Genomic DNA, 25,673 nt, shown 5'->3' with positions numbered 1-25,673 from the left:
CAGTTTTAATATCTGCTCTTCTCCGGCCTATACTCATTCTATACTGCCTATACTTGAACAGCATTACATCTTCCCCAGCTCTTGCCTATACTCCTCCTATACTACCTATAGTTGAACAGCATTACAGCCTCCTCAGCTCTGGCCTACACTCGTCCTATACTACCTATAGTTGAACAGCATTACATACAGCCTCCTCGGCTCCGGCCTATACTCCTCCTATACTGCCTATACTTGAACAGCATTACAGCCTCCTCGGTTCCTGCCTATACTCTTCCTATACTGCCTATACTTGAACAGCATTACATATTCCTCTGCTCCTGCCTATACTGGCTGTAGTTGAACAGCATTACAACTCCCTCGACTCCTGCCTATACTTATTCTATACTGCCTATACTTGAACAGCATTACATCTTCCTCAGCTCCGGCCTATACTCCTCCTATACTACCTATAGTTGAACAGCATTACAGCCTCCGTGGTTCCTTCCTATACTGCTCCTATACATCCAATAGCTAAACAGCATTACATCCTCCTCGGCTCCTGCCTATACTCCCCCTATACTGCCTATACTTGAACAGCATTACATCTTCCTCAGCTCTTGCCTATACTCCTCCTATACTGCCTATAGTTGAACAGCATTACAGCCTCCTCTGCTCCTGCCTATACTCCTTTTGTACTGCTTATAGTTGAACAGCATTACATCTTCCTCAGCTCTTGCCTATACTCCTCCTATACATCCTATAGTTAAACAGCATTACTGCCTTCTCGGCTCCTGCCTATACTCTCCCTATACTGCCTATACTTGAACAGCATTACAGCTTTCTCAGCTCTTCCCTATACTCCTCCTATACTGCTTATTGTTGAACAGCATTACAGCCTCCTCGGCTCCGGCCTATACTCCTTTTGTACTGCCTATAGATTGCACAGCATTACAGCCTCCGTGGTTCCTTCCTATACTCCTTTTGTACTGCCTATAGTTGAACAGCATTATGTTCTCCTCGGCTCCAGCCTATACTCCTTTTGTACTGCCTATAGATTGCACAGCATTACAGCCTCCGTGGTTCCTTCCTATACTCCTCCTATACTGCCTGTAGTTGAACAGCATTACAGCCTCCGTGGTTCCTTCCTATACTCCTTTTGTACTGCCTATAGTTGAACAGCATTATGTTCTCCTCGGCTCCGGCCTATACTCCTTTTGTACTGCCTATAGTTGAACAGCATTACCGCCTCCTCGGTTTCGGCCTATACTCCTTTTGTACTGCCTATAGATTGCACAGCATTACAAGAGGACAGGTTCCCTTTAACTTTAATTGAAGCAAGTGGTAATAGCAAGGCAATAACAGACAGTAGTTTTGTTTCTGGAACAAAGCAGCCATGTTTCCTTTTCCCATATTTTCATTCTAGATATAACATGATGTTCAAGGTGATTTGACAGGATGTTGTGCACATCATGAACTTCTAGTTTAGCTTAGCCTGCTCAGAATTAGATTCTTTTATTGATTCCTCTCCGAGCCGTGCTTGGTAATACATGTCTGTGAAAATGAGCTTTTTCCAATCATTCCAATGCAGTGATTGAATTTTCAAAGAATCTGTTCTCCTCTCTATCCTTACACGGGATGAAAATGTCAGAGAAGCACAATTCATACACCTGACACTGCTGGCAATGCTTCCCATAATGGTCATTTGTTTATCCATCTGAGCGGGGGCAATGTAGGGCAGAGGCAGGGTACAAGCACTTAACATACATGTCTGCTTTTTCTTCTTTACCCTGATACTTCATTTTCTATTCTTTCATTATAGTCCAGAAGAAGCCAAAGCTATTTCCTCACAGATGATTGGGAAGCTGCTTTTTACGAAACAGACGGGAGAGAAGGGCAGGATATGTAACCATGTGTTCATCTGTGAGCGCAGATATCCCAGGAGAGAATATTACTTTGCAATTACCATGGAAAGGTCATTTCAAGTGAGTTCCCGCGTTCTCATAGCGTTTATAAGGCTTATAAGCTATAGGGAATGTGCATGCTGCAGAGAGCAATCATGACCAATTTCTCGCTCGGAGAAAGTAAAATGACTGACATAAGTTTCTCAGTGCGTCATCCTTCTATAAATTCAGATGATAATCCAGCATGATGGAACTTACTGGAATGTTAAGGGTTTTTTATTTTAGTTGCATATTTTGCATTTTTTTATTTTTATGACTGTGTTGTGATTAGATGCATTGGTTGGAATATTTTTTTAACCCATTCTACAACTTTAGACCTTCTATTACTTCTTTATGGAGAGGTTGTGTTTATTGGCATTTCATGAGTCTAAAGACTATGGTCTATGGTCTTTAGATAAGGACTATTGATATGGACTTTATGGTCTTCAGATAAGACCATGAAATGGTCTTCAGGGTTTCCTGTAGCAGTAGCGAGTAAGTTTGGGTTTCGTATTAGACACCTAGTGTCCGATGCTGAACTCCGAACACTGACTTCTTCCTGTAGTCTGTTTTAGAGTTGAGAGCGATTTTCCAGTTTCTTTGGGATTCGGGTACAGTTCTAGTAATCGAACCGATGAACCCGAAAATCCATGGGTCCACTCATCCTTGGCAGCAAGTGCTATCACTTTTACACTAGGGATGACATTTTAGCCCGCTCAAAAGGCTTGGCTTGGTGGGCAGACAATATATTGTAAAGGGGTTGCCCAGTACTACGATCCTTAGGATAGGTCATCAACATCACATTGGAGTCTATAGCAATGAAGGAGCTGTTGTGTCCCATTAGCTTCCGAAAACATTTGTGCGCCACAGGTTCTGGTAATAGCAGATCGACAGGGGTGCACCCCATAATCAATTCAAAGAAGAAGAAACATATATAGTGTCCAAGCTCTTTAATGCATGTAAGTAAAATGCGGACAGAAGTCCTAAAAACGAGATTTTATGTGAATTGTACATTTATTGAATTTATTTGTGGTAGCTTTTCCCTGTTTTCTTCATTCATGTCTTGATGTAGAATGGAGACTGATCATGGTGAATCCTTTGGGTATGTGTACACGTCGCAAATTTGGAAGCGGATCCGCAGTGGATTGGATGCTGTGGATTCGCAGCAGTTTTCCATCCGGTTTACAGTACCATGTAAACCTATGGAAAACCAAATCCGCAGTGCACATGCTGCAGGAAATACCGCACGGAAACGCTGCGTTGTATTTTCTGCAGCATGTCAATTCTTTGTGCAGATTCCACAGCGTTTTACACCTGTTCCTTTATAGGAATGCGCAGGTGGTAAAAAGCAGGTGAAATCCGCACAAAAAACGCAGGAAATCCGCAGGTAAAGCGCAGTGCGTTTTTCCTGTGGATTTTACAAAAACGGTACTGAAAAATCCACACACGAATCCGCAACGTGGGCACATAGCCTTTATATTCTTGCACTTAGTAATGTACGTGATACTTTTTGTGTCTCTATGATTCTCTTAGCACTTCTATACTGTCGGTGCCTTGAAGTGTGTGGTGCTTGGTGGTTCCCCCGAGCAGAGCCGGTATTTCATCACTTTATTTCTTAGAAGAAGCCTGCAGTGATTTATTACGCTGTCAGATGTTTAGCAGCCAATATTAACGTGCCCTGGAGAAAGGATACCTCGCATTAATTTCCAGAAATCTGCGAGAGTTGTGAATCACATCATGACAAACATTTTAACGTAATCCCCATAGGTCTGCGCTCATTGCCTTTTAAATGCTAACTTGTTTTTAATCAAAGATGTGCAGAAAGGTGTTAAGTTTTATTAAAATTGATAAGAAAATGAATTCTTCAAGTTGAATGCCATATTACAGACTATTCATGGGTTACTGACTATTAAGTATGTTTAGTACTTAAAAAGGTTGTCCGAGACTTTTTATTTAGCGGGACTATAACCTGCATGATCCTAATAATGTGTATTGTTCTCACTTTTAAGTATTTGCTCTGTGATTCACAAATATGTGATCACATGTTGAACATTTTCTCTTCTGCTTTTCTGAGATGAGCCCGTGAAGAGAAGCAGTAGAGAAAACTGCATGCGAAGAGCGCCGGGAATGTAGATATGGCAGAATCCTAACAGTGAGTACATTACATCACTGTTAGGCCACATTCACACATTCAGTAGTTTATCTTTGTGCTTGTTAGCCAAAACCAGGAGTGGGTGATAAATACAGAAGTGGTGATGTGTTTCTATTACACTTTTCCTCTGATTTTTCCTCTCCTGTTTTGGCTTACAGATACTGATGTCAAATACTGACCAAATACTGAAAGTCTGAACGTGGCCTTTAGGATTCTTCATGTTAGATTACTTTCTAAATTCTACAGTTTCCAGATAAGCCCAGACAGGTTGTCCCCATATTCTCACTTAGGAGCACTCCGCTCCTTTGCCTCTTGGTCTCTTAGTGCCGGGGGCAGTGTGCTCCTGATTGACAGTTTGGATCATTGGCGATGTTGCTACGCTGGTCCAAGCTGTGAACTCTCCTATTCTGTAAGCAGAGAAGCAGCTTTGCCTCTGCAGCATTGGAGGAGCGCAAGGACCCTGAAGCTGGCCGGAGCTACCTTCAGAGCAGCGCTGGCAAGCTTTATTGGAAAGAGTTTGTACGTGCTGCGCTTCTTGCTTCCACTGATACACTGCAGACGTGGCTGTTAACCCAGAGAATAAGCAGTAATCAATATAATTAAAAATCCCACTGTTCTTGAGAAAGGAAAGGATTTTCAATAATTACATTGTAACATTTTATGCTCCTATGATGACAGAGGAAAGACTGCCTCTGCTTCGAGTAATGGAGAATGCGTAGTTTGGACCAACGGCACAACAATTCCAATGGTTCAAGATGTTAATTTTTAGGAACGAATCCCCTTCCCAGCATGTAGAAAGCTGCGAGGCAGGGGAGCGGTGCACACCTCAGGACAGAAGGTGAAAAAAAACTCCTTTAATACTGAGAAAAATCCAATGAGACCAAATATTCAATACGAACCTAATGGATGCCCTAATACCATGTAATAATTTCCCTTGTTGATGTGGGCATCTATGTCTATCTAATACTGCTTCATTTCACTGGGAAACCTGTGTGTGAGAGTAATTGTAAGGACCCACTCACATGTCCACACTTCGTCACTTTTTATGCACTCGGCCAGAAAAAATCTACAGAAAAATCTGATCCCAGTGTCCTGTGCGGTTACTTTAGTGTCTTGTGGCGGTCGGATGTGACAGTGGAGATTGATTATGCTGCATGCAACGTTTCTCTGCCCAGCTGTGATCACCGGCCAGGAGCACAATATGGATATTCCTTTTTGTTTGCATACGGCCTGGGGCAAAGAAAGAATTGCCCCTTCCTTAGGTTTGCATTGCGTGCATTGAATTTAGTTCAAAGAAAAGTGTATACGGTAACATGCACATTACTCTCTTTTTTTAAATGGCCATTATTGGCTGCGTAAATGGAATTTCCTGAGATCTGGACTCCAACTAATGTCACCTTCTGAAAGTCGTATCGAATGATACTAAAAGTGGAAAATGCCTTTAGAATGTGTTTATCTTTACACAATAAAGGCATAGAAAAATGTTCTGGTCTTGAGTAATAATGGGTAAATCTACAGAGATCGATAACATTTTTGGTACCTTCTCTTAAAGTAAGAAGAACCCACAATGGTCACTGAAATAACTTGAAACTGACAAAAGGAATTTTCTATTTAAATTTACTGAATATCAACAAATGAAAATCAGACGTTGATTTTAAATTGTGATTCAATAGAAAAATGTAAAAAACACACTAATAAAAATGGCTTGGACAAAAATGATGTTACCTTTAAGGGGTTGTACTCTACTTTAATAACCCCTTCTCATTCTCGACGCTTGGCCCTGATAAAATAAAAAATCTATACTATACTCCCCTCCTGCTTTGGCTCCGTTCCCCCCATGTTGGCACTCGCTCTCTTCGGGGCTCCCGTGCTGTCTCCGCCTTTTGTTGAATTGAGCATGGAGGAAGTCCGGGCTGCAGCTGCTCCTCACTTCCTCTTCATGTTCAATTCGACAGACGGTGGAGACAGTGACGCCAGCGATGATTGGGCGCCGGGGTCATGTGTCACATCACCGCAGGGGAGCTGCGCGAGAACGGCGCCAGCACAGGAGAGGAGTATAGGCTTTTTTATTTTATCGTGAGGTATGAGAAGAGGTTGTCCAAGTAGTGGTCAACATCTTTAACTTGATATTTTCTTGCTAGGCACTCACTGTAAATAAGATTTCTGTAACTCTCAGACAGGGGTCAGACGTCCGTATGTTTAGTCCTGCGAGAGAATCGGGCCAATTATGCTAATGACACTCAGCTCCAACTCTATTAGAGATTGATCCGAGTATCATCTTACTGTGACCCAATTCGCATGAGAGAATCGCATCACAGGTGCAGAGAAAACGGAGAACTTAATTTCTCCATCTTCTCCATTCTCTGTGTAGTTCTGCGGACATGGGACTGTACTTAGATGACATCCGAGAGCAGTCCGATGTTTCACACGCACATATAGGCTTGTATGTGTGCATGTGATCCGATCATCGGAATCACCTGCAGCATTGCAGGTCTGCACTGCCCCATAGTATAACACTGAGCTGAGTGCTATCCGATAAAGCATCAGATGACGCTCATCAGTGTTATACAGTCTGACTGCACCCTTAATGAGACTTGTGCACCTATCCACTTCTGTTTTGGCCCACTCCTCAGGAACAAACTTCACCAGCTGTCTCATGTGTGAAGGATGCAAGTTTCAGTCCCTTCCGTAGAAGTTCAATAAGATTTAGATAAGGGTCATCTAAGGCCACTTAAGAATAATTCAGTGCTTTGCTTTTAGCCATTCTTGGATGTTTTTAGCTGTACTTTTGGTCATTATCGTGTTGGAGGACATTTGACCTGCAATTCACCAAACTTTCTGATATAGGGCAGCATATTTCATTCCAGAATGACTTGATAGTCTCGATGTCATTGTACCCTGCACAGATTCACGACACCCTTTGCCAGATGCAACACAACAACCAAAAAACATAACAGAGCCTCCTCCATGTTTCACAGTAGGTGCAGTGTTCTTTTCTTTCTATGCTTCATTTTTGTGTCTGTGAACATAGAGCTGATGTGACTTCCCAAAAAGCTCCAGTTTTGTCTCATCTGTCCATAGGACATTCTCCCAGTATGCATTTTTTCTAATTCAAGTCTTGTTTTTTCATGATTTGCTTTCAACAGTGGTTTCCACCTCAGTAGTCTTTCATGAAGTCCACTTTGGCCGAAACCGCAGCCGATGATGTGATCTGACACTGATGTACCTTGACCTTGGAGTTCACGTCTAATCGTTTCTGAAGGTGTTCTTGGCTCTTTAGTTATCATTTATATTATTACCTGTCTCTTCAATATGTTAGCAATTTTCCTCTTGTGGTCGCGTCCCGGGAAGGTTGGCTACAGTCCCATAGACCTTAAACTTCTGAATAATATGTGTACTTTTAGGAACACGAACGTGAATCTGTTTGGAGATGGTCTTATATTTTTTAATCTTTTAACATATCTGTTTATCATTTTCTTCCTGAGACCATTCTCACCTCAGCTTTTTGTGGCCCATGTTCAGTGTGCTACACACCCTGATTCCAAACAGCACTATGACTACTTTTCTCCAGGCAGACTGACTGATTACAAGTTTGTAAACACCTGTGATGCTAATTACAGGACTCACCTTAGCTTAACATGTCCCTATTATGGTCAAATTATTTTCAAGCTTTTCTAGGCGTCTATATCATTTTTGTCCAGGCCGTTTTCATTAGTTTTTTTTATTTCTCTGTTGAACTATAATTCAAAAGCAATGTCTGATTTTCATTCGCTCATCTTTTGCAAATTTAAATTGATAATTACTTTTGTCAGTTTCAAGATCTATCAGTGAACATTGTGGGTTTTTCTTTCTTTAACAGAAGGATAACAAAAAAAAATATCTCACATGCTGCTACCTAGCTGGAACACAAGGTGGCAGCAGTGCTCCACACAACCTCAACTGCTGCTGTTTCTACCCTGAAGTATGATGGGTGCTGTCAGCGTGAGGCACACCTAGCTTTCATGTGTAACTGCGTGTAACTGACAGCGTCTTTATAGGCTGCTTGACCTAACTTGCCTCCTGCTAGCTTTCGGGCTATGTTTTTCTGTTTTAACATTCAGGGCATTTTGTGAACCAACAATGTAATCTGGTTTTGTGGAATGTTTTATTGAATTGTATAAACTGTTGCCGAAGAAAATGTGTCGTGTGTGCGTGTTCCTGCATAATGTTAATTGATCAGAATTATCTAGTCACATTTAACTGTTTATTGTAGGTCGCAGTTCTCGAGAGTGTATACCGTAGCAGTAAAGGGGTTGTCGTGTACTTGGACCACCCCTGCTGAATCCCTGTGTTTCACCCAGTAGAATAATAACACTTATACTCGCCTACAGAGCCGGAGCTGTGCCATTGGTCTCGACACAGGCTCTCACGTGACATTATGTCATGTGATCCTTGGGGCCAATCAGCGCAGGCTTCATTCTACTATCCTATGGATGAAGCGCGTACTTCTGGAGGAAGTAAGAGGGCAGCAGCGGCTCTCACTTCCTCCTGTTGTCTTAATTTGTCTGGAAGAGGAGAGAAGTCGATGCTAATTGGCTGCAGGGATTGTGTGACATAATAATGTTCCTTGAGCCCAGGAGAGCAAGTTCTGACACCTCTTCTATGGCTCCGGAGGTGAGTATAAGGGTATGTGCACACGTTGTAAGTGTTATTTTACTGGGGGAGGGATGACTCCGGGATTCAGAAGGGGTTGCCTGAGTAGTGAACAATCCCTTTAAGTTTCAACTTGGCTACATTTATGGGACCGGGTGCAAACTGTGCCAAAGTGCCCGACTATTATTTCTCCTTCACCAGTGGCACAGTGCATCCTGACAAAAAGTGCTCACTAAGAGATCGCAATCCGTCACTCTAGAAGATGTATTTCACCAATTCCAAGTCTAATTCTGACCTGTTTTACAGCTCTCCAGCTACGGATTGACATTGTACGTAGTGATGTTTGCCTTGAGTGAGTCTCCCTAGCCTCAGAAATCAAATCTGCTGGGATCTCATTAAACAGTTGGGTAATTGGCAGAGACAGTTGTAACCAGATGGACCATACGGTCGCCCAAAATGAACTTTCTCCGATCCCAGAGGCCCACCTACTACATTATCTTTGAAATGCTATGTAAGGTCATGTGCGCCGACATGTAAAGGAAGTCTGAATTTTGCTGTTTCAGATACTTTGCTGATATTTTACATTTTGAGCTATTGTTTGTAATATTCTCTTTTTGTTTTATTTTTTTCAGGGTCCCGTGTTGATTGGAAGCTCACAAGGTGGTGTTAACATTGAAGATGTTGCTGCTGAAAATCCTGATGCTATTGTAAAAGAGCCAATTGATATTGTACAAGGCATTCAGAAGGAACAAGCTGCTAGGGTAAATGATTTTGCATTTTAAAGGCAATCGGTCACCATGCATTGGAAATACTGAAGAACCGACGGAGTGGAAATAAATGGATGACCCTCTCACAGTGAGAGCGCGAGGTCTCGTGTGTTATCATGAGATCTCGCTCTTTGCACTATCCCAGCACTTCCTCCCTGTTTATTAATGGTAAGATTATTAAAGCGGTAACGGCTTAGTACAGGATGCGGGGGTTAGTACAAGGAGCGAGATCTCGTGATAACACACGAGATGTTATTGTGGGATCCTGCTCGGCATGCCAAGGTCTTACTACACAGAACTTTTCAGCCTGACTTTTGCTAGAAAGCCTTTCCCTTTTAGGGGCTATTAGGGACCCTTTGGCACTATCTTGACCATAATTTGTATTCAGAAAAGTCTAGTAGCACTAGCAAGCTTCAGATACCAACTACTTAGTAGGACAGAGAGGGAAACGTCCATCGATGGATCTTAAAGCTCTCCCCAAGGCAGGTTGAAAAGGAAACACCGGTAGCGGTGCTCAGCTCATAGTGACCACTATGGGATCCAGGTAAGAAATAATAGCAGCACCCAATGCCAATTAAAGTGCTGGCCTTTTATTGAAGCCTGAAATTGCTAACCTGGGCACATGAAAACCCCCTTTTTTAAATTTGTTTAGAAAATGATTAATAGCTTGCATTAAGCTTTTGATTTATGGTTTACTTCAATCAAGTTTGTGTCATTTCCCTGACAATGACTGACAGCCGGCACTAATAATGAGCGAGCTGTCAGTCAGTGTCGGAGGCGTGGTCTCTATATACTGAGCGCTGACTGAAGCTGCACCGGCACCACCCCATGACTGAACCCCAAATGGTATCGGGAAGGATAAAGTTAATTTCCTCCCGGCAATGGGGTCTAGGTGCCTGCACCGTGCAGGTTCAGAACTCCAATGCATACCTGCAGGTTAATAGCGTTTTTTCACATACCAGGTTCCCTTTAAATATTTTTTTTTTTCTAGAATTGTTCGTGATGTTTTATTTTCCATTTCCATATGAAAATCTTGAAATTTTGCGGAGTCTCACTATAAACGAACACTTCGAGTTCTGTAGTGATTAAAGGCATTGTTCCATTTCAATTTAATTTCTCAAGTGGCTGCAGTTTAATATAAAAAACCCAAACTGCCCCGTACTCAACATTCCTGGGTCGATTGGCAAGTGTCCACCGGTGTGTGGTGTTGGCTGCGGTGCTAACGTCACCTCGGCTGTCAGTGAGCTTACCTGCTCTAGAAGGGGGGGGGGGGGAAGACTCGCCAGAGGACCTGGGAATGGTGAGTACAATGCGTTTTTGTTTTTTTATATAGCAAACTGCAACCAGGGGAAAACATTTCATTGATTTTTCATCATTCATCATCTCCCAACTCTTCACATTCTGGAATGGTTTCACCTGAATGTAGACAACAGAGGATTCAGCATTTACAATAGGTGATGGTCACAGCTCACCTCCTCCCCCTCGCTTTACACAGATCACGGAGCATACATACCTCACTCCCATAGAGGTCGATGGACATCTCCAGTGTGGTCCCTGTCATTCATGTTGCTGCTGTAAAGCACATCTCATATTCCTGTTAAGAGAAGCTCGGGCAAGATTGTCCCCCAAACCATGAACATAAAATAGAATAAAAAAATACTATTATGAGAAAAAAAGAATATAATCATCTGGTTTTAGTTATTAAAAAAATATATGGATGAGACATTTTCTTTTAAGATGGGATTCAATATCTGAGAAAATGCCCGCAATGAGCTTTCCCTCTTACTTTTGTATCTACCTGCAGTTTGCCGGGTTATTAAAGTAATTTTACTACTGTTACACAAGAGAAAGAAAAAGTTACATCGTATTATACAAGTCCATAAACATTTGGATGTGTTATTAGTGTGAAACCTCAGAAGAAAGTGTATTAAAACAATCCGTTCTGCTTTCACCAGACGTCTGTATGTTTAGTTCTTGATTGTGTGCTTTCCATCTGTGAGCTATATACATTAAAACAATAGTAGATGTAATTGGAGATACGGTAATTGAGTATATTTTCCAGGGAAATCTAGATGATTCATCAGGACTGTATTTATTTATTGCCTCTTTTCTTATGTTAGCTTGCCCAGAAAATGGGCTTCCCGGAAAATCTTGTGGATGAGGCGGCCCAGTGCATGATCAACTTGTATAATCTATTCATGAAGTACGATGCCACAATGGTCGAAATCAATCCCATGGTAGAAGATGCATCTGGAATAGGTAAGCCGCTCTTTTCTGACGAATGTTTATTCCATTCATTTCCTCCAGCTCTCAGATGTGGCAGACATTATGCAGTTTGCTGGTTTTTGACGCCTTTTTATCTTATGGTCTGGGAGGAGAATTTTCTTTTTAATATCCCAGTTTATTAATGGATAGGTAAGAAAATAATGTTAGAGAAATGATAGGAACAGAGGAACAGGAGCACATTCATTCCTATATTGATAGGTTGTTATTAAAGGAATGGTCCGGTAGCTAAAATGTCCTTTCTAAATATATATTTTTACATCCTAGCCACTTTTGTAATTCGCTTTATTATAAAAAATACCCTACACTTGTCCTTATCCTGCTTATCCAGAAATTTTTTTTTTTTTCCTTTGTGACTTTTTGTTTAAAAGGAGTCTCAAAAAGGACGTCACAGGAGGCTGGGGTGGCACTAATTTCCCTGCAGCATCCACCGCCACTCCTGTAACAAGATATCATCAGAGGGTAGCGCTGCAGTTACTACACCTTCATGCATCGCTGCCGCTGAAGATGCCCTGGTTACATTGCATTGGTAGAAGTAAGTGCAGCGCTGGCTCTCTGCTTCTAGCTTTGCTGCTGCATCTTCCTACTGATAAGCAAGATGTCATCAGGGGGCAGAAATAGAAGCAGTGTGAGTGCCCTCTTTGGGTCAGCCCTGCCGCTGCCAACAATTTGTTTGGGAGCGGTGCTAGCAGCTGTGGGGAGGATGATCCAATACATGCTGCCGTGTTGCCCGTATTGTTACCTGTGCAAATTATTGGGTGCCCACTCTGCTGGATTCCCGCTTCAATGACAACGTACCATCATTACTTCCGTCACAGGAGCAGGATCACAAAATGCGTGAATACAAGCACGTGCTGGTAAGAGAAACTACTGATGGCTTTTCCCACCTGACAGCAGAGATGGAGGAGGAAGTCTCCAACGCAGCTAGGTCACCACCAGCAACTCAGAAGGAAGGGTTAGCATGGCCGAAATGTGGCAAAACTTTGAGCATGCCACAGCATCTGGCACCACTATCTGATACGGTCCATATTAGCAGGAGGTAGCCTTACAACAACATGGTGGAAGAGTACCTGTCCACACATCTCCACGTACCAGCTGATGGGTCTGCCACATTTAACTTCTGGGTCTCCAAACTGGACACTTGGCCTGAGCTTGCCCTTTATGCCTTGGCAGTGCTGGCCTGCCTTGCGGCAGGTGTACTGTCAAAATGTGTGTTTAGCAAGGCGGGGTGTGATCACAGATTGGGTCTCAACGCATTATCTCCAACAGGGCCCCCAAATATTGCACGTCTTTATTAGTACTGGTCTTTCCATATGGCTCCGGGGCCCGGATGTGTCTACACTCACTATAGTTGTGCCCCCGATTTTGCTTCTTTTCACTTCCTTCTATTTACTTGATATGCCTTGAAAGGTTGTGTGAAGTGTAGAAATCCTGAAGAAATTCCTACCACTTAAATCTGTCAATTCGGCTTATCCGTAACCTTTTCTTACAAAATGTCATGAGCTTGAATCCCATGGAAATAGTCTGTGCTGATGGTGATTTTTTTTTCATACTATGAGATGCCTGCATGTATTTATATACTCACATCTATAGGATATATATGATGTTCTAATGTAAATAAGATTACAAAGTGAAGTTTATGTTCGATGATAGCAGTGGTTTTCCTAGAAAAAATAAATAAAATAGCAGTGGTGTTAGATTAGCGTATGAGAAATACAAGCATTCTAAGTCTTCTTTTTGTAAGTCATTCAGATCTTACTATTGACAATTTTCACATTAAAGGGAATCTCACACAAGTTTTCTTTACAGCACCTGAGAGCAGCATGATGTGGTGCACAGACCCTGATTCCAGCAATGTGTCACTTATTGGGCTGCTTGCTGCAGTCTTGATAAAATCACTGTTTTACCTGCTGCAGATCTACGAGCCGACGCTGCCCCCATGACTGAAACAGGAACGCTGTTGGGGGAAGGGGGGGAATAAATTTTAATTTTCTCCCCGCAACATTTGTTTAAGTGCGGGTGTCAGGCAGGGTAATAACGCTATTAACCTGCAGAGTTTTGTTGGAGTTTTTTTTTCTGGTGACCGATTCCCTTTAAATGAACCAGACAAATGTATCGCCTTCTGATAAAGCATATACATCTCACAATAACATGGAGTTCACGTAATTCATTCTTCTCTTTTCTGGCTTATCCCATAAATTGAGTGATGATTTTAGAAATACATTGGGAATAAGGTGTTAGATTGTGTTTTCTAACTATTTTATATGACTGTCAGTTTGTCTGGAAGTTGTAGTTCTTCTGGAGAACCAACAACTGGAATAAACATACCCTTGTGCTGTTTTTATGATCGTGTTCTTGGCTCGCTAACCTTCGGCTATACACTGCTCATTTCCTACTGATGCATAAGTTTTCATTCCCTTTCTTGCTCATTTCATTTTATTCTGGTGATCGTCCCAAAACTTAATGGTTGATCTTATTGGATTATATTCCCTTCCTCCACTGGTTTTACCTTGCTGATCCGATGCCTGAGTGGCTCGCCTGCCATATTGCATGTATGCCCCTGGCTCGCCCTCCATTGCAGAGCATTGTGGATGGCAGCAACGCAGATCATTGAAGCATTTCATGCCACAAAGCAAATCTAAGTACTTACAGTATGTCCCTTTATCCTATTGTGTTGCCTCTCTTTATTACATTTATGTAGGCTTATAAAACACTGATCAATGGAAAAAATATTCAATGTCAATGGGCAAAGAAATCATTACAAGGCGCACGTTATTAAAGACATGTAACATAATGAATTGATTACATAACAATGTGTAATACTCTATAGTCATTTTCAGAACAACCATTTTGATATCAATGCCGGAACATTAATTGAAGGCTGTTTTTATGTCTTTTGCATTTAAACCTCATTGTATCGACTTGCGGCAATTGTACCTGGACTTGCAGAGTTCGTAGGTCAGCCAGCCGCGGTGACACCAGCTCCACACTGATCGCAGCCAACTAAGATCTCATTGAATCCACCAGCCCCTGCCTTCAGTCCACATGGCAAGATCATGGCAGCCCATGATAAATGTCACCTTTTGGCTTTTCTGTTGGACTCTTTGAGATTAGGTGATATTTTTTTTTTGTCTGATGACGAGACTAAAACTGGACTTCCTGTTCATTATTAAAAATGCTGTTTTATGACGCATGATGGTACATTTAATGCAGCAACTACAGGGGAGTCTTGTAGGAAAGCCGACTGGTGTCTGTAGTGAAGCAGAAATTGTAGTTTGCATAGGGGCAATGACTTTAAAGGGATTGTCTTTACCTGTTAAAGCCTCTAATGCTTTAGTGCCAATGACCCATTGCTGTCTGTAGGAAGTCAAGTAGGCGGAGCTCCTCATTTGTAGAGGCGTGCAGGCGAGTCCTCCTCCTAGCTGATCCATGCTGATCATGAGCCGGATGCTGTTGCTGGAGGCCCCCCAATAACTGAGGCCTCATTCACAGATTCAGGATTTTTATCTTGCATATTAACAGTTTTTCATCAGTGTCACTTGTTACCATCAGTGTTTTTGATTAATGATTTTCTTGTGAGAAAAGCTAAATAAATATCAACGCTTCTCCTATCCTCTACAATGTTAAAATGTGAAAGGAATTGCACACAGATGACAATGTCTTCTATCCATGAATTTTAATGAATGCAATGACTTGTATATGTTAATTCTGATCCAAAATAGATGTGATTAGTATCATAGAATTGAATGGTTGTGTTCTATATGTGAAAATTATGGAGCTACCGTAGCTGTCAGCAGGTTATTATTAATATGCCAGCCTCAGGTGGGACCCTTCTTAATTGCCATCCAGGACAAAAGACTGTTGTATATATTTATATATTTATATATATTTTATATATTTATATATTGTTTGTCCTATTATCCTCTCTGGCCAGGGGGTCTTCATGTGGTGTTCTGATTAGGCATTCATATGTATGGCATCTGACAGGTCACTGGTTATCATGACAGCTGCGGACCTGCTTACTCACCCCCATTGCTGCCATATTGGTCTTTATGTGAACCTGCCATTCTCTGCATCTAGGTCTTCATCTCTACATGTGATTGCTGAAGGCCGCACTCAGAGACTGTCGGTCATCAGGGACATGTTGCCATTGAAATGCCAAAGGAGGGGACTACCAAGGAGTTTTTGTACTTAAAATTTTTCTGGACTAAGATTAGCAAAAAAAGAAAATAAATCGATCTTAAAATCAAGAAGTGTATATAATAAACTAGATGGTGGCCCAATTCTAACGCATCGGGTATTCTAGAATATAAGCAAAAAAAGGGGAGAAGCCAGCACTGCTTATGGTCAGAATGCAATACATAAGGTGCACATATTGATTTCTAAATGTATTTCAAAATGAGACATTTAGCAAACAATTGATCAATTCTTTGAGCCACTCCGCCATGTCAAGGCATTCTCATAATGGGGCAGTCCTACTCTACGTTTTTTATATTCGCTGTGCCATTACGGCCTCTAAAAAGCAAGACCACATTAAATGCAAGCTGTACCTGAAGCATTTCTGAATCACTCCCATGGTGCCAGAAGGGGCAAGCGCACACAAAGGTTGACCAGGTCTGGACATAGACATTTCAGGTTTAACCCCCACACTGCCCAACCTGTACGGAGATCGGTCCTATTGGTCTTTTCCTTAATGAGATGATTCAGAGAATCCTGCATTGAGCAGGGGGTCGGACACGATGACCCTGGTGGTCCCTTCTAACTCTAATATTCTAGGATTCTAATTTCTGCAGCCTTTATTCTCTTTTGTTAATTGTAAACCCCTATGTTATTTACCTGTTGTGATTTTTCCATCATGGCAAATGCTGATCAGGCTCACAGAAGGCCATCGGTGCTCGAAGTCATGTCATTTTTCCTTTGCACTGGACACAGATGGCTAAGAAGGTCATCATTCCTCATAGAAAACAGCTTTCATCAGGTCTATTCATAGTGGAGGCTGAACACCAGTGTCTGCACAGAGGGCAATCACTGAAAGACGTGCCGTCTTAGGCTTCTTTCACACTAGCGTCGGGCTCGGTCCGTCGCAGTGAGTCGGGCCGAGGTCCCCGACGCTAGCGTTGTCTCCGCCGCACAACGGGGGCAGCGGATGCATTTTTCCAGTGCATCCGCTGCCCCATTGTGAGGTGCGGGGAAGTGCGTGGAGGTGGGGGTGGAGTTCCGGCCGCGCATGCGCGGTCGGAAAAAGCGGACCGTCGGGAGCAAAAAACGTTACATGTAACGTTTTTTGGTCCCGACGGTCCGCCACAGCACGGCGCAACCGTCGCACGACGGTTGCGACGTGTGGCAATGCGTCGCAAATGCGTCGCTAATGTAAGTCAATGCAAAAAAAAAACGCATCCTGCAAGCACTTTTGCAGGATGCGTTTTTTCGGCAAAACGACGCATTGCGACGTATTGCAGTAAACGCCAGTGTGAAAGTAGCCTTACTCCTCATAACACGACGGTTCACTCTATATAAAATTGACCTTTTTTGTAATTTAATGTATCTTTAAAAACCCTTCGCAGCTTCCACAGTAATTTATGCTCTGCAACATACCTATCCTCATAATGTGGGATGTGTTTAGATATGGACCCCAAAATTAGAGTAGACCTTTCATAATTAGTGGTCTGGTAATGCGGAAAGCGGAGCTCTATTTTTTTGGTGACTGGTGCATGGGCTCAACCTGGGGTTTTGAATAGCCCCGCTCTCAGGATCGCTGCGTGACTTATCCACCATCTTATGTATGTATTGAATACCTTGAGATATTGGGAGAATGCCTTTAAAGCGTATTTGTGCTCCCCGCAGCACATTTAAGCTCCTTTTGCTTCGTTAGCAGTCTAACAGTCCTGGAACTAATCCGATTCTCTTGCTCTGTTTTTGAGTGGATAGTTGCTTTCATATGCATTCTAGCAGCACTTTAGGTGCTGGAGCTTCAGTGCAATCACTTTCCAGCATGCATTGATCCAATTATTAGTCTATGGCTTGCCTGGACTAAGAGCCTATATGCAGTTTGTTAAACAGAAGAGTGAAAGTAGAAGGTCAAAAACTCCCTCCTATTTCCAGTAATGTGTCTTGGCGTCTCTACTTCTACTTGTGTTCCACGGACAATAAGTTGGATTGAAGGGAAACGCCTAGTGGCCGTCAATTAGATTTTTCAGGTTTTGAACAACATAATTAAAAAAATAGGATTTTCAGATTGCCTATTAAGCACATTCTCAAATTAGATCAAGTTGTCTCAAAGTACAAGGACAATTACAAGTTACACAGTGTATACAGTCGTGGCCAAAAGTTTTGGTACTGAATCAAATTTTGGTTTTCAAACGTCAGTATTTTAAGATCTTTAGTCAGATGATTCTATGGTTACTATTATCAGCATTTAATAGGTTTTTATAGTTTTATTGACAAATACATGAAGTTTATGTAAGGGTACGTGCCCATGACCATGAATTTCTGTGGGTTTGACGCTGCGTGTTTATGCAGTATCAAATCTGCAGTGGCCAGATGTAGATGGGACTTCTAGGAACCCCATGCCCACTATGCATGAATGTGCGCTAGTCTCCACAAAATAAATTGACAATAAAATGACAACCAAAATTTGTGCAAGTCTGAACATTTTTGGCCACAACTGCATATTATGTGTCCACTTCCTTGTTATTTACACACATTAATGGCTGAATTTGGCTGTTAGTATAATTTTACATCTCTGTAATGTTATGGATCGGTGTAATATCCATTGTTTCTCTCTTTTTTTAAGTGATGTGTATGGATGCCAAGATAAATTTTGATTCCAATGCTGCATATAGACAAAAAGACATTTTTGATCTTCGAGATTGGTCCCAGGAAGATGAGAGAGACCAACAAGCAGCAAAAGCGGACCTCAACTACATTGGTCTGGATGGCAATATTGGATGTCTTGGTAAGTCCATTCACTTGTTTGCTGTATGCTATTTAGTATTATAATATTTTGTTGGATATAATGTGTCAGAAATAGATTAGGGATAAATTAAATTATGGTATTAATTCCTTGGACCTGGCCTTTTATAATCTTTGAATTTATCACTTACTTCCGTTACTCAATTGAATGTGATGATGCAGAAAAATGGGCAGTACTTTCATCTCAAAATCTTGTTTAATTTCTTGTATAGCACGACATAGGATATTGTAAAAAGGAATTTGACAGTAAGTTTTTATTTAATCTAAGAGCAACATGATGCAGGGACTAAGACCCCGATTCCAGGGATGTCACTTACTGGGCTGCTTGTTGTAGGGTGTGGTGCTTTCCAATTAGCTGAAGCAGGGAGCTGATAATTCCAGCTGGACAGCACACACCTCTATACTGTCAGACTGGACTCTCTATTATCATCAGCGCCGCCTGCAGAATAAATATGGCTCCACCTGGCGGCAGGAGCAGGCACTGGTGGAGATGTGACTACTAGGGTTTATTGAATAGCTGTGGATAAGCGCTTATCTGAATAGCTATAGCGCTTACCGAACAAGCTGCATCGGGAACCCGGATATCTGGAGCGCTCCCGATAATCAGCTGTTCGGCGCTGCAGCTGCATGTGTTGCGGACGTGTGACATTCACAATACATGTATGGAGAGCCTGTGTGTTGTGTCGCCGCTGTGTGACAATCACAAGAGACAGCTGCTAGCCAGCCTGAATACATGTGGGGGTTGCCTGGTTGCTAGGGAATCCCCACACGTATTCATGCTGTCTAGCAGCCGTAAATCATGCAGCTGCATCAACAAACACTAAATCTCCGAGCACTAACAAAAGCTTGGACACCACCCGAGCATGCTCGGGAAAACTCGATCAATGAGTATACTCGCTCATCACTAATTATAAGGAAACTGAGTGATTATATATACAACTCGGTTTAGAGGCCATGTATTAGAGAACAGTACTACTTATATACACTTAGTCAAAAAGCTCTCAATAGTATAGTAAGGAATAGTACCAGTGACACTCAGAATGAGGCCCTCTCTTCACATATCCTGATGATGCTGGTACTGGAAGACCAGTATTCGTGTGATATACTTGTGTTCTTGTGCATTATCATGTGTTAAATGTTTGCAAAGACCCTTTAGATAGATAGACAGACATCTATTTTCAACAGCAGACTGAATGGCACTAGGAACACAGCCGACAATAGAGGAAGTTTGTCTCAATTCACACCCTTTTATTCCAATCTTCCTGTTGACATGCGGCGTTACGCCCCACTGGTGAGATGGTGCTCAGCATATATATATGGAATAACTCAGTCTTCAAATCCACAACAAAAGAAAAGAACATATGCGGCACTCACCCAGCTTGTGTGAAACTGTAGTCTTTAATAGTCCAATCAGCTGGTTACAATCATTGCATACAGTTCAGCAGAAAACGGTGAGGGTGCGGGGGGGGGGGGGGGTGTGTGTGTGGATGGGACGACGGCCCATCCAGAGAGGCCGCTGTAACCATGCTCCTGCCCTGACAGACACTCCCTCTGTATTGGGACACAGCTGTCAGTTAGGGCCGGGGGCATGGTTACTGTGGCTGCTCTGTATTCTCAGAGTGGTGACTGAATCAGCGGAGCCCCCTCCTCCATGACTGAAACCAAATTCTGTGGGGAGAATAAAGTTCATTTTTCCTTCACCCATAAAAGCTCCGCCTGAGAGAGGATTCCCCCATCCAGGACAGGAAACCCATTGAAATAAAAGTATGGCACCTCTCCTTGGCATCAGTCTGTTTCCTGTCCTTGATGGGAGACCTCAAGAAGAAAAGTGCAGATGGAAGTGTCCCAGACCTGCCCTGGTAGCTGGAAGGGTGGCTTACCTGGCACCGGTGAGTTTGGTCTGGAAGCGACACCCCAGAGCCTTAAATGATTGATGCAGTAGGTGAGTGTGGGCAGCAAGAAATCCGGGTGATCCACTGCTTACACGCTGCTCGGGTCTGCGCACACACGTGGCTATCCACCTGATGGTAAGCCCTGTCGTGCTGTGCGCCAAGTGAATTCAGGAAGCCGGCGCCAGGGCATGGCATGATTTGTGGTGCGCCCTGATGATGCGTCATGTAGCCCAGCATTCCAGGCAGGTTACACAGGAACACATGATGAGGTCATGTGACATGTAGGAAATGATTTAATGTCCAGGGACGGTTGGAGGCGGGACGTCGCTGCGGGCACTATATTTAAAAGAAAGCATATTAAAGTGAAGGTTGTGATGCTCCAGCTCTCTTCTTCTGTATGACAGAACAATACCTCTCTTCCCTGACCGGACTATACATACAGGGGAAAGAAAAGCACAAGGCAGATTTGTTGAGTCAGAACCAGAAAAGGCAGGGGGGGAATGGTCCCTGAACCCCGCAATATTCAACCAGGTTGTAGATAGGTGGGTTCCAAAAATAGAGCTATTCGCCAACAGGGGGAACAGGAAAGTGGACAGATTCTGCTCTTTAGACCCAAGAGAAAAGCCTTATGCAGTGGACGCTTTCCAGATACCATGTGAGGCCGGCCTAACCTATGCCTTTCCTCCCATAGTGATGGAACCATCACTTCTGATGAAAATCTGGGAAGATAGGGCAAAGGTGATATTAATAGCTCCATTTTGGCCCAAGAAACCATGGTTATATTGGATGAGGCAGTTGTCGATTGCAGGTCCTTGGATCCTACTGAAGAGATCCTGATCTGCTCTCCCAGGGCCCAGTTTATCACCCACAGGTTTCAGGTCTCTATTTGACAGCCTAAATTTTGAGAGGAAGTTATTGACAGGCCAGGAGTTCTCCCAGGGGTTGGTATGTACCCTTTTGAAGAGCAGAAAGCCTGTAAGCCACTAAGATATATAGTAGAACATGGAAGAAGTTCCTATCTAGTTCAGGGGAGAAATTTATTGGAAAAGTCCCAATAAGATCTATACTATAATTTCTCCTTACACAACTTACGGTTGAGGTTTCAGTTTTGGAGGCACTGTACAATTGTAGTCTAGCAGCCAATAGTTGGATTGTGAGGTTTATCAAATCCTGTCATAGATCTAGACCGATCCCTAGTCCAAAGATTCCTCCTTGGAATTTGAATCTAGTTCTAGAATCTCTGGCGAAAAGGGCCTTTGAGCCCTTACAGGAAGCTTCCATCAAAAATCTCATCATTGATGTCATAATACTTGTAAGGTTGACATCAGCTCGTAGGATCAGTGATATTCAGACCTTGTTAGTAAATCCCCCATAAACTCATGTGCTGGAAGATAGCGTGGTCTTGAGACCTGACCTGGTCTAACTACCAAAGGTGGCTAAGAAGTTCCATATGGCTCGGGAGATTTTCTTCTTCCCTCTTTTTGTAGTGCACCAAAAACCCTAAGAGAAGAACAGTTCCATACATTAGATGTCAGAAGAGCCCTATTTAAATACTGTATTTTTCAGACTATAAAACTCACTTTTTATTCCCCCAAAATTTTTTGGGAAATGGGGGTGCATCTTATAGTCGGAATGTACTTAACAATTACCGTGGTGGCAGCAGGAGTCGAGCAATACTTCCGGTGGTCCGACGCTGCAGGGCGATGATCTCACTCCCATCCCAGCCTGGTGTGGCAGGTTCGGTGATTTTCTGTGGTGCTGGGGCTCGGGCAACATTTTGTGAAAGCCTGGAGCCTCCGCACTTCCATTGCCTCGATGCTGTGGCTTCTGGGAAAATGGCCACCGGAGGCAGCGTATATGCACATTGAGATCTCGGCACCGAGATCTTGTTGCCGAGATCTCAATCTGCGCATGCGCTGCCTCCGGCGCATCACAGCAATGGATGTGCGGGGGTTTAGGGCTTTCAAAAAATGTCAACGGAGCCCTATTAGCCTGCAGCTTAACACCATATCTGCAGGTTAATTGCGTTATTTCTGGTGACAGGTTCTCTTTCAAGGGGTTATCTAAAACCTAACTTAATGTACAGGGTGTTCCATTTATATGGATACACCTGGGTGGGCCATGTATGTGGATACACCTAAGTAGAATGGGAATGGTTGGTGATATCAAATTCCTGTTTAAGGAACATTTGTATATGGGAGGGGGGAAACTTTTCAAGATGGATGGTGATCATGGCTGCCATTTTGAAGTCAGCCATTTTTGAATGCAACGTTATAAATGGCCCACCCAGTGTATCCATATAAATGGCCCACCCTGTAATATGATTCTGTTTTTAATGCTATAAAGAGCCGTGACGAGCCTGAGAGAGAGTGCTCTCTTGCCATCTTGTTACTTCTCCCTAGAGTCGTTGAGGGAGAGCAGTGTTGGTGTGTAATAAAAGTAACCCAGCAGCAAGCAGGGACAACATACAGAGTAGCTGTCGTTATTGATATTCGGCATTCTCAGTATAGCACAATATGGCCTAGCGCCTGAAAGGATATCCCTGTTGATGTGTTTCAATGTGGAGACAACAGCTATGACCGTAGCCTCCTAGCCATCCCCTGATGACACAAGACTTAAACTAGAGAGGAAATGGTAGGGAATTTTTAAAGTGAATCTGTTACCATGTTTTTACAATATAGTCTGGCAGCAGCTAATGTAAATACAGAGACCCTGATTCCAATTCTGTTATTTACTGGTCTGCGTGGTGTAATTTTGATACAGTCTTTGATTTTTCTGTATACACTGTACATTCATAGAAAGCTGCTAATCAGCGGTAGAGGCGGAGTTACACTGAGCAGTTGACTAGGAGGCACAAGACACCTAGTCCTGTAGTTATAATTTCCTGCTGCCAAAATACTGATTTCATTGAAACTTGTAAGTGACACATTTCCGGGATCAGGCTCTCAGCTCCTACAAACCTGCTGACAGGTTCTCTTTAATTGAGGTATATTAGAAAAGTGTTACTTTTTTTTTTTTTTACAATCATATTAAATTCAGTCAGGCTTTGGAGAATTCCATTAGTTCACAGAAAATAATTTCACAAAACTGCTGTAGTGGTTATTACTTCAGTTTAACTTACATTGCCTTATCGACTCAATACATGGCCTTCTCCCACCGATATATTATGGTAGATTGATGATTATCATTGCTTTGTTTTCTTGTCCTTACTCCACTATATTTTTAGTAATGTAGATTTTTCATGTGTTTAATCTAGAGATGGATTATGATATAGAGCATCAGAGTAAGGAAATGAAAATTATTCTGACTACCTAACAGCTTGTTTTTGAAACGTTCTACCATACAAAGTAAAATAACATGCAAAGCTGTATAGAACATGACTTATGGCACAACAAACACTTAAATCAGACTAAAACAGCTGTTGTTAAAGCGCAATATTATCATTTACTCCATTAATTTTATAGTTGATCTGCCAGTTATATAAAACACTTTTAACATTCACAGTTTAAAGGGAACCTGTTATATATTAAAAAAACAAAAACAAAAAAAAAACCCCGCTATTTATTGCCAACTTCTGTTCAGAATTCTTTAAAATGGCCCACGCTGTTCATGAATGTTGTGCAAAGTAAAAAATTGTCTTTATTTTTACATTTATTTTTAATAATTTTTAGTAAAAAAAATTGCACACTTTGCAAAATGTTGCAAAAATTGAGGCAAAATATTTGATGTACATTAAGTAATTCCATTAGGGTGTTTGAGTACTTTTGTGACAAATTTTGCGAATCAACGTTGGTGAAAACATTAGGAAACCCTAAACGCTGCCTATTTTGGCAAATTTATAAAACATAAATTTCCTTGATCTAAAATGATAGCAATATCTCTTTCACTGATAGAACAATCGGGGAGAGAGAAAATATTTTGCAGCTCAAAAGTACCGGTCCCCATTGTTTTTAATGGGGTTCAGATGGAAGTTCGGGTACAGTTCTGGTACCAGAACTTTGAAATAAGGGTACCAGAAACCAAACTTCCACTGGTCCGCTCATCCTTAAACACAGCTTCCCAATGGGTTTGAGAACTGGGAAGTTTCCTGGCCGTGGACCGAAAATATCAATGTTTTGTTCACTGAGCCACCCAGTTATCACTTGTGTATTGTGACATGCTGCCCAATCATGGTGGAAAAAGCATACTTCATTACCAAATTGCTCCTGGATCATTGGAAGAAGTTCTCTTGGAAGACATTTCAATGCCATTCTTTATTCATAAAGTGATCGTAAGCAAAATTGTGAGTGAGCCGACTGCTTTGGATGATAAGCATCCCCATACATCATTGATCTCAGGATACTTTAATGTTGGCATGACACTGGACTTATGGTAGCGCTCACCTTTTTTTCTCCTGATAATCATTTTTCCAGTCCTCTGAAGTTCAATCTCTGTATACCTTACAGGCTGACATTCTGCAGGAGGTTCAGGGATCGGAGTATATAGAACTGAGGTAAAGTTATTTTCTCTGATAAAACCTTGTACAGACTGTTAAGGACATCTGGAAAAACGATTGTCCGTTGAAGGAAAGATGATCACTACCATGAGTCCTGTGTCATGCCAACAGTAAAGCATCCTGTGACCATTCATATGTGGGAATGCTTTTCATCCATGGAGTGGGCTCAATCACTGTTTTGCCCAAGATCACTGCGATGAATATAGAATGGGATCTAAACATCCTCCAAGAGCAACTTCTTCCAATGGATCTAGGAGCAATTTGGTGATGAACATTGCTTTTTCCAGCCTTAGTGGTTTGGTGAACAAAACCGTTACAGTTTGGGCCCATGGCAAAAAAAACCTCCCCAGAACCTGTAATCAAACCTCAAAAAGGGAGCATACAAACAAAAACACAGAAATTGTGATAAGTTCAAAGCACTGGTTAGACAAGAATGGGTTGCCACCATTCAGGATTTGTTCCAAAACCTGATATCTAGAATACCAAGAGGGCAGGTACGGACTGGGGCTGAAATTCAGCCCTGGCATTTGAAACCAGACAGGCCCATGCTGTCCTCGTCAC

At 42.3% G+C, this 25,673-nt stretch overlaps 1 protein-coding gene across 1 annotated transcript in view; it reads left to right on the top strand.

Moving 5' to 3' along the window:
* The window catches only part of SUCLA2 (succinate-CoA ligase ADP-forming subunit beta), a 101,037-nt gene that overhangs the window by 47,041 nt on the left and 28,323 nt on the right, over nt 1-25,673 (top strand). The window contains exons 4-7 of the mRNA XM_077297392.1: nt 1,799-1,961; nt 9,336-9,464; nt 11,591-11,729; nt 18,547-18,708. Of these exons, the coding sequence (XP_077153507.1) occupies nt 1,799-1,961; nt 9,336-9,464; nt 11,591-11,729; nt 18,547-18,708 (593 nt within the window). The remainder of the gene's footprint in view (nt 1-1,798; nt 1,962-9,335; nt 9,465-11,590; nt 11,730-18,546; nt 18,709-25,673) is intronic.

This window comes from Ranitomeya variabilis, chromosome 3 (genome assembly GCF_051348905.1).
Source record: "Ranitomeya variabilis isolate aRanVar5 chromosome 3, aRanVar5.hap1, whole genome shotgun sequence".
NCBI lineage: Eukaryota > Metazoa > Chordata > Amphibia > Anura > Dendrobatidae > Ranitomeya > Ranitomeya variabilis.
This window is presented reverse-complemented; position numbering and strand designations above follow the sequence as displayed.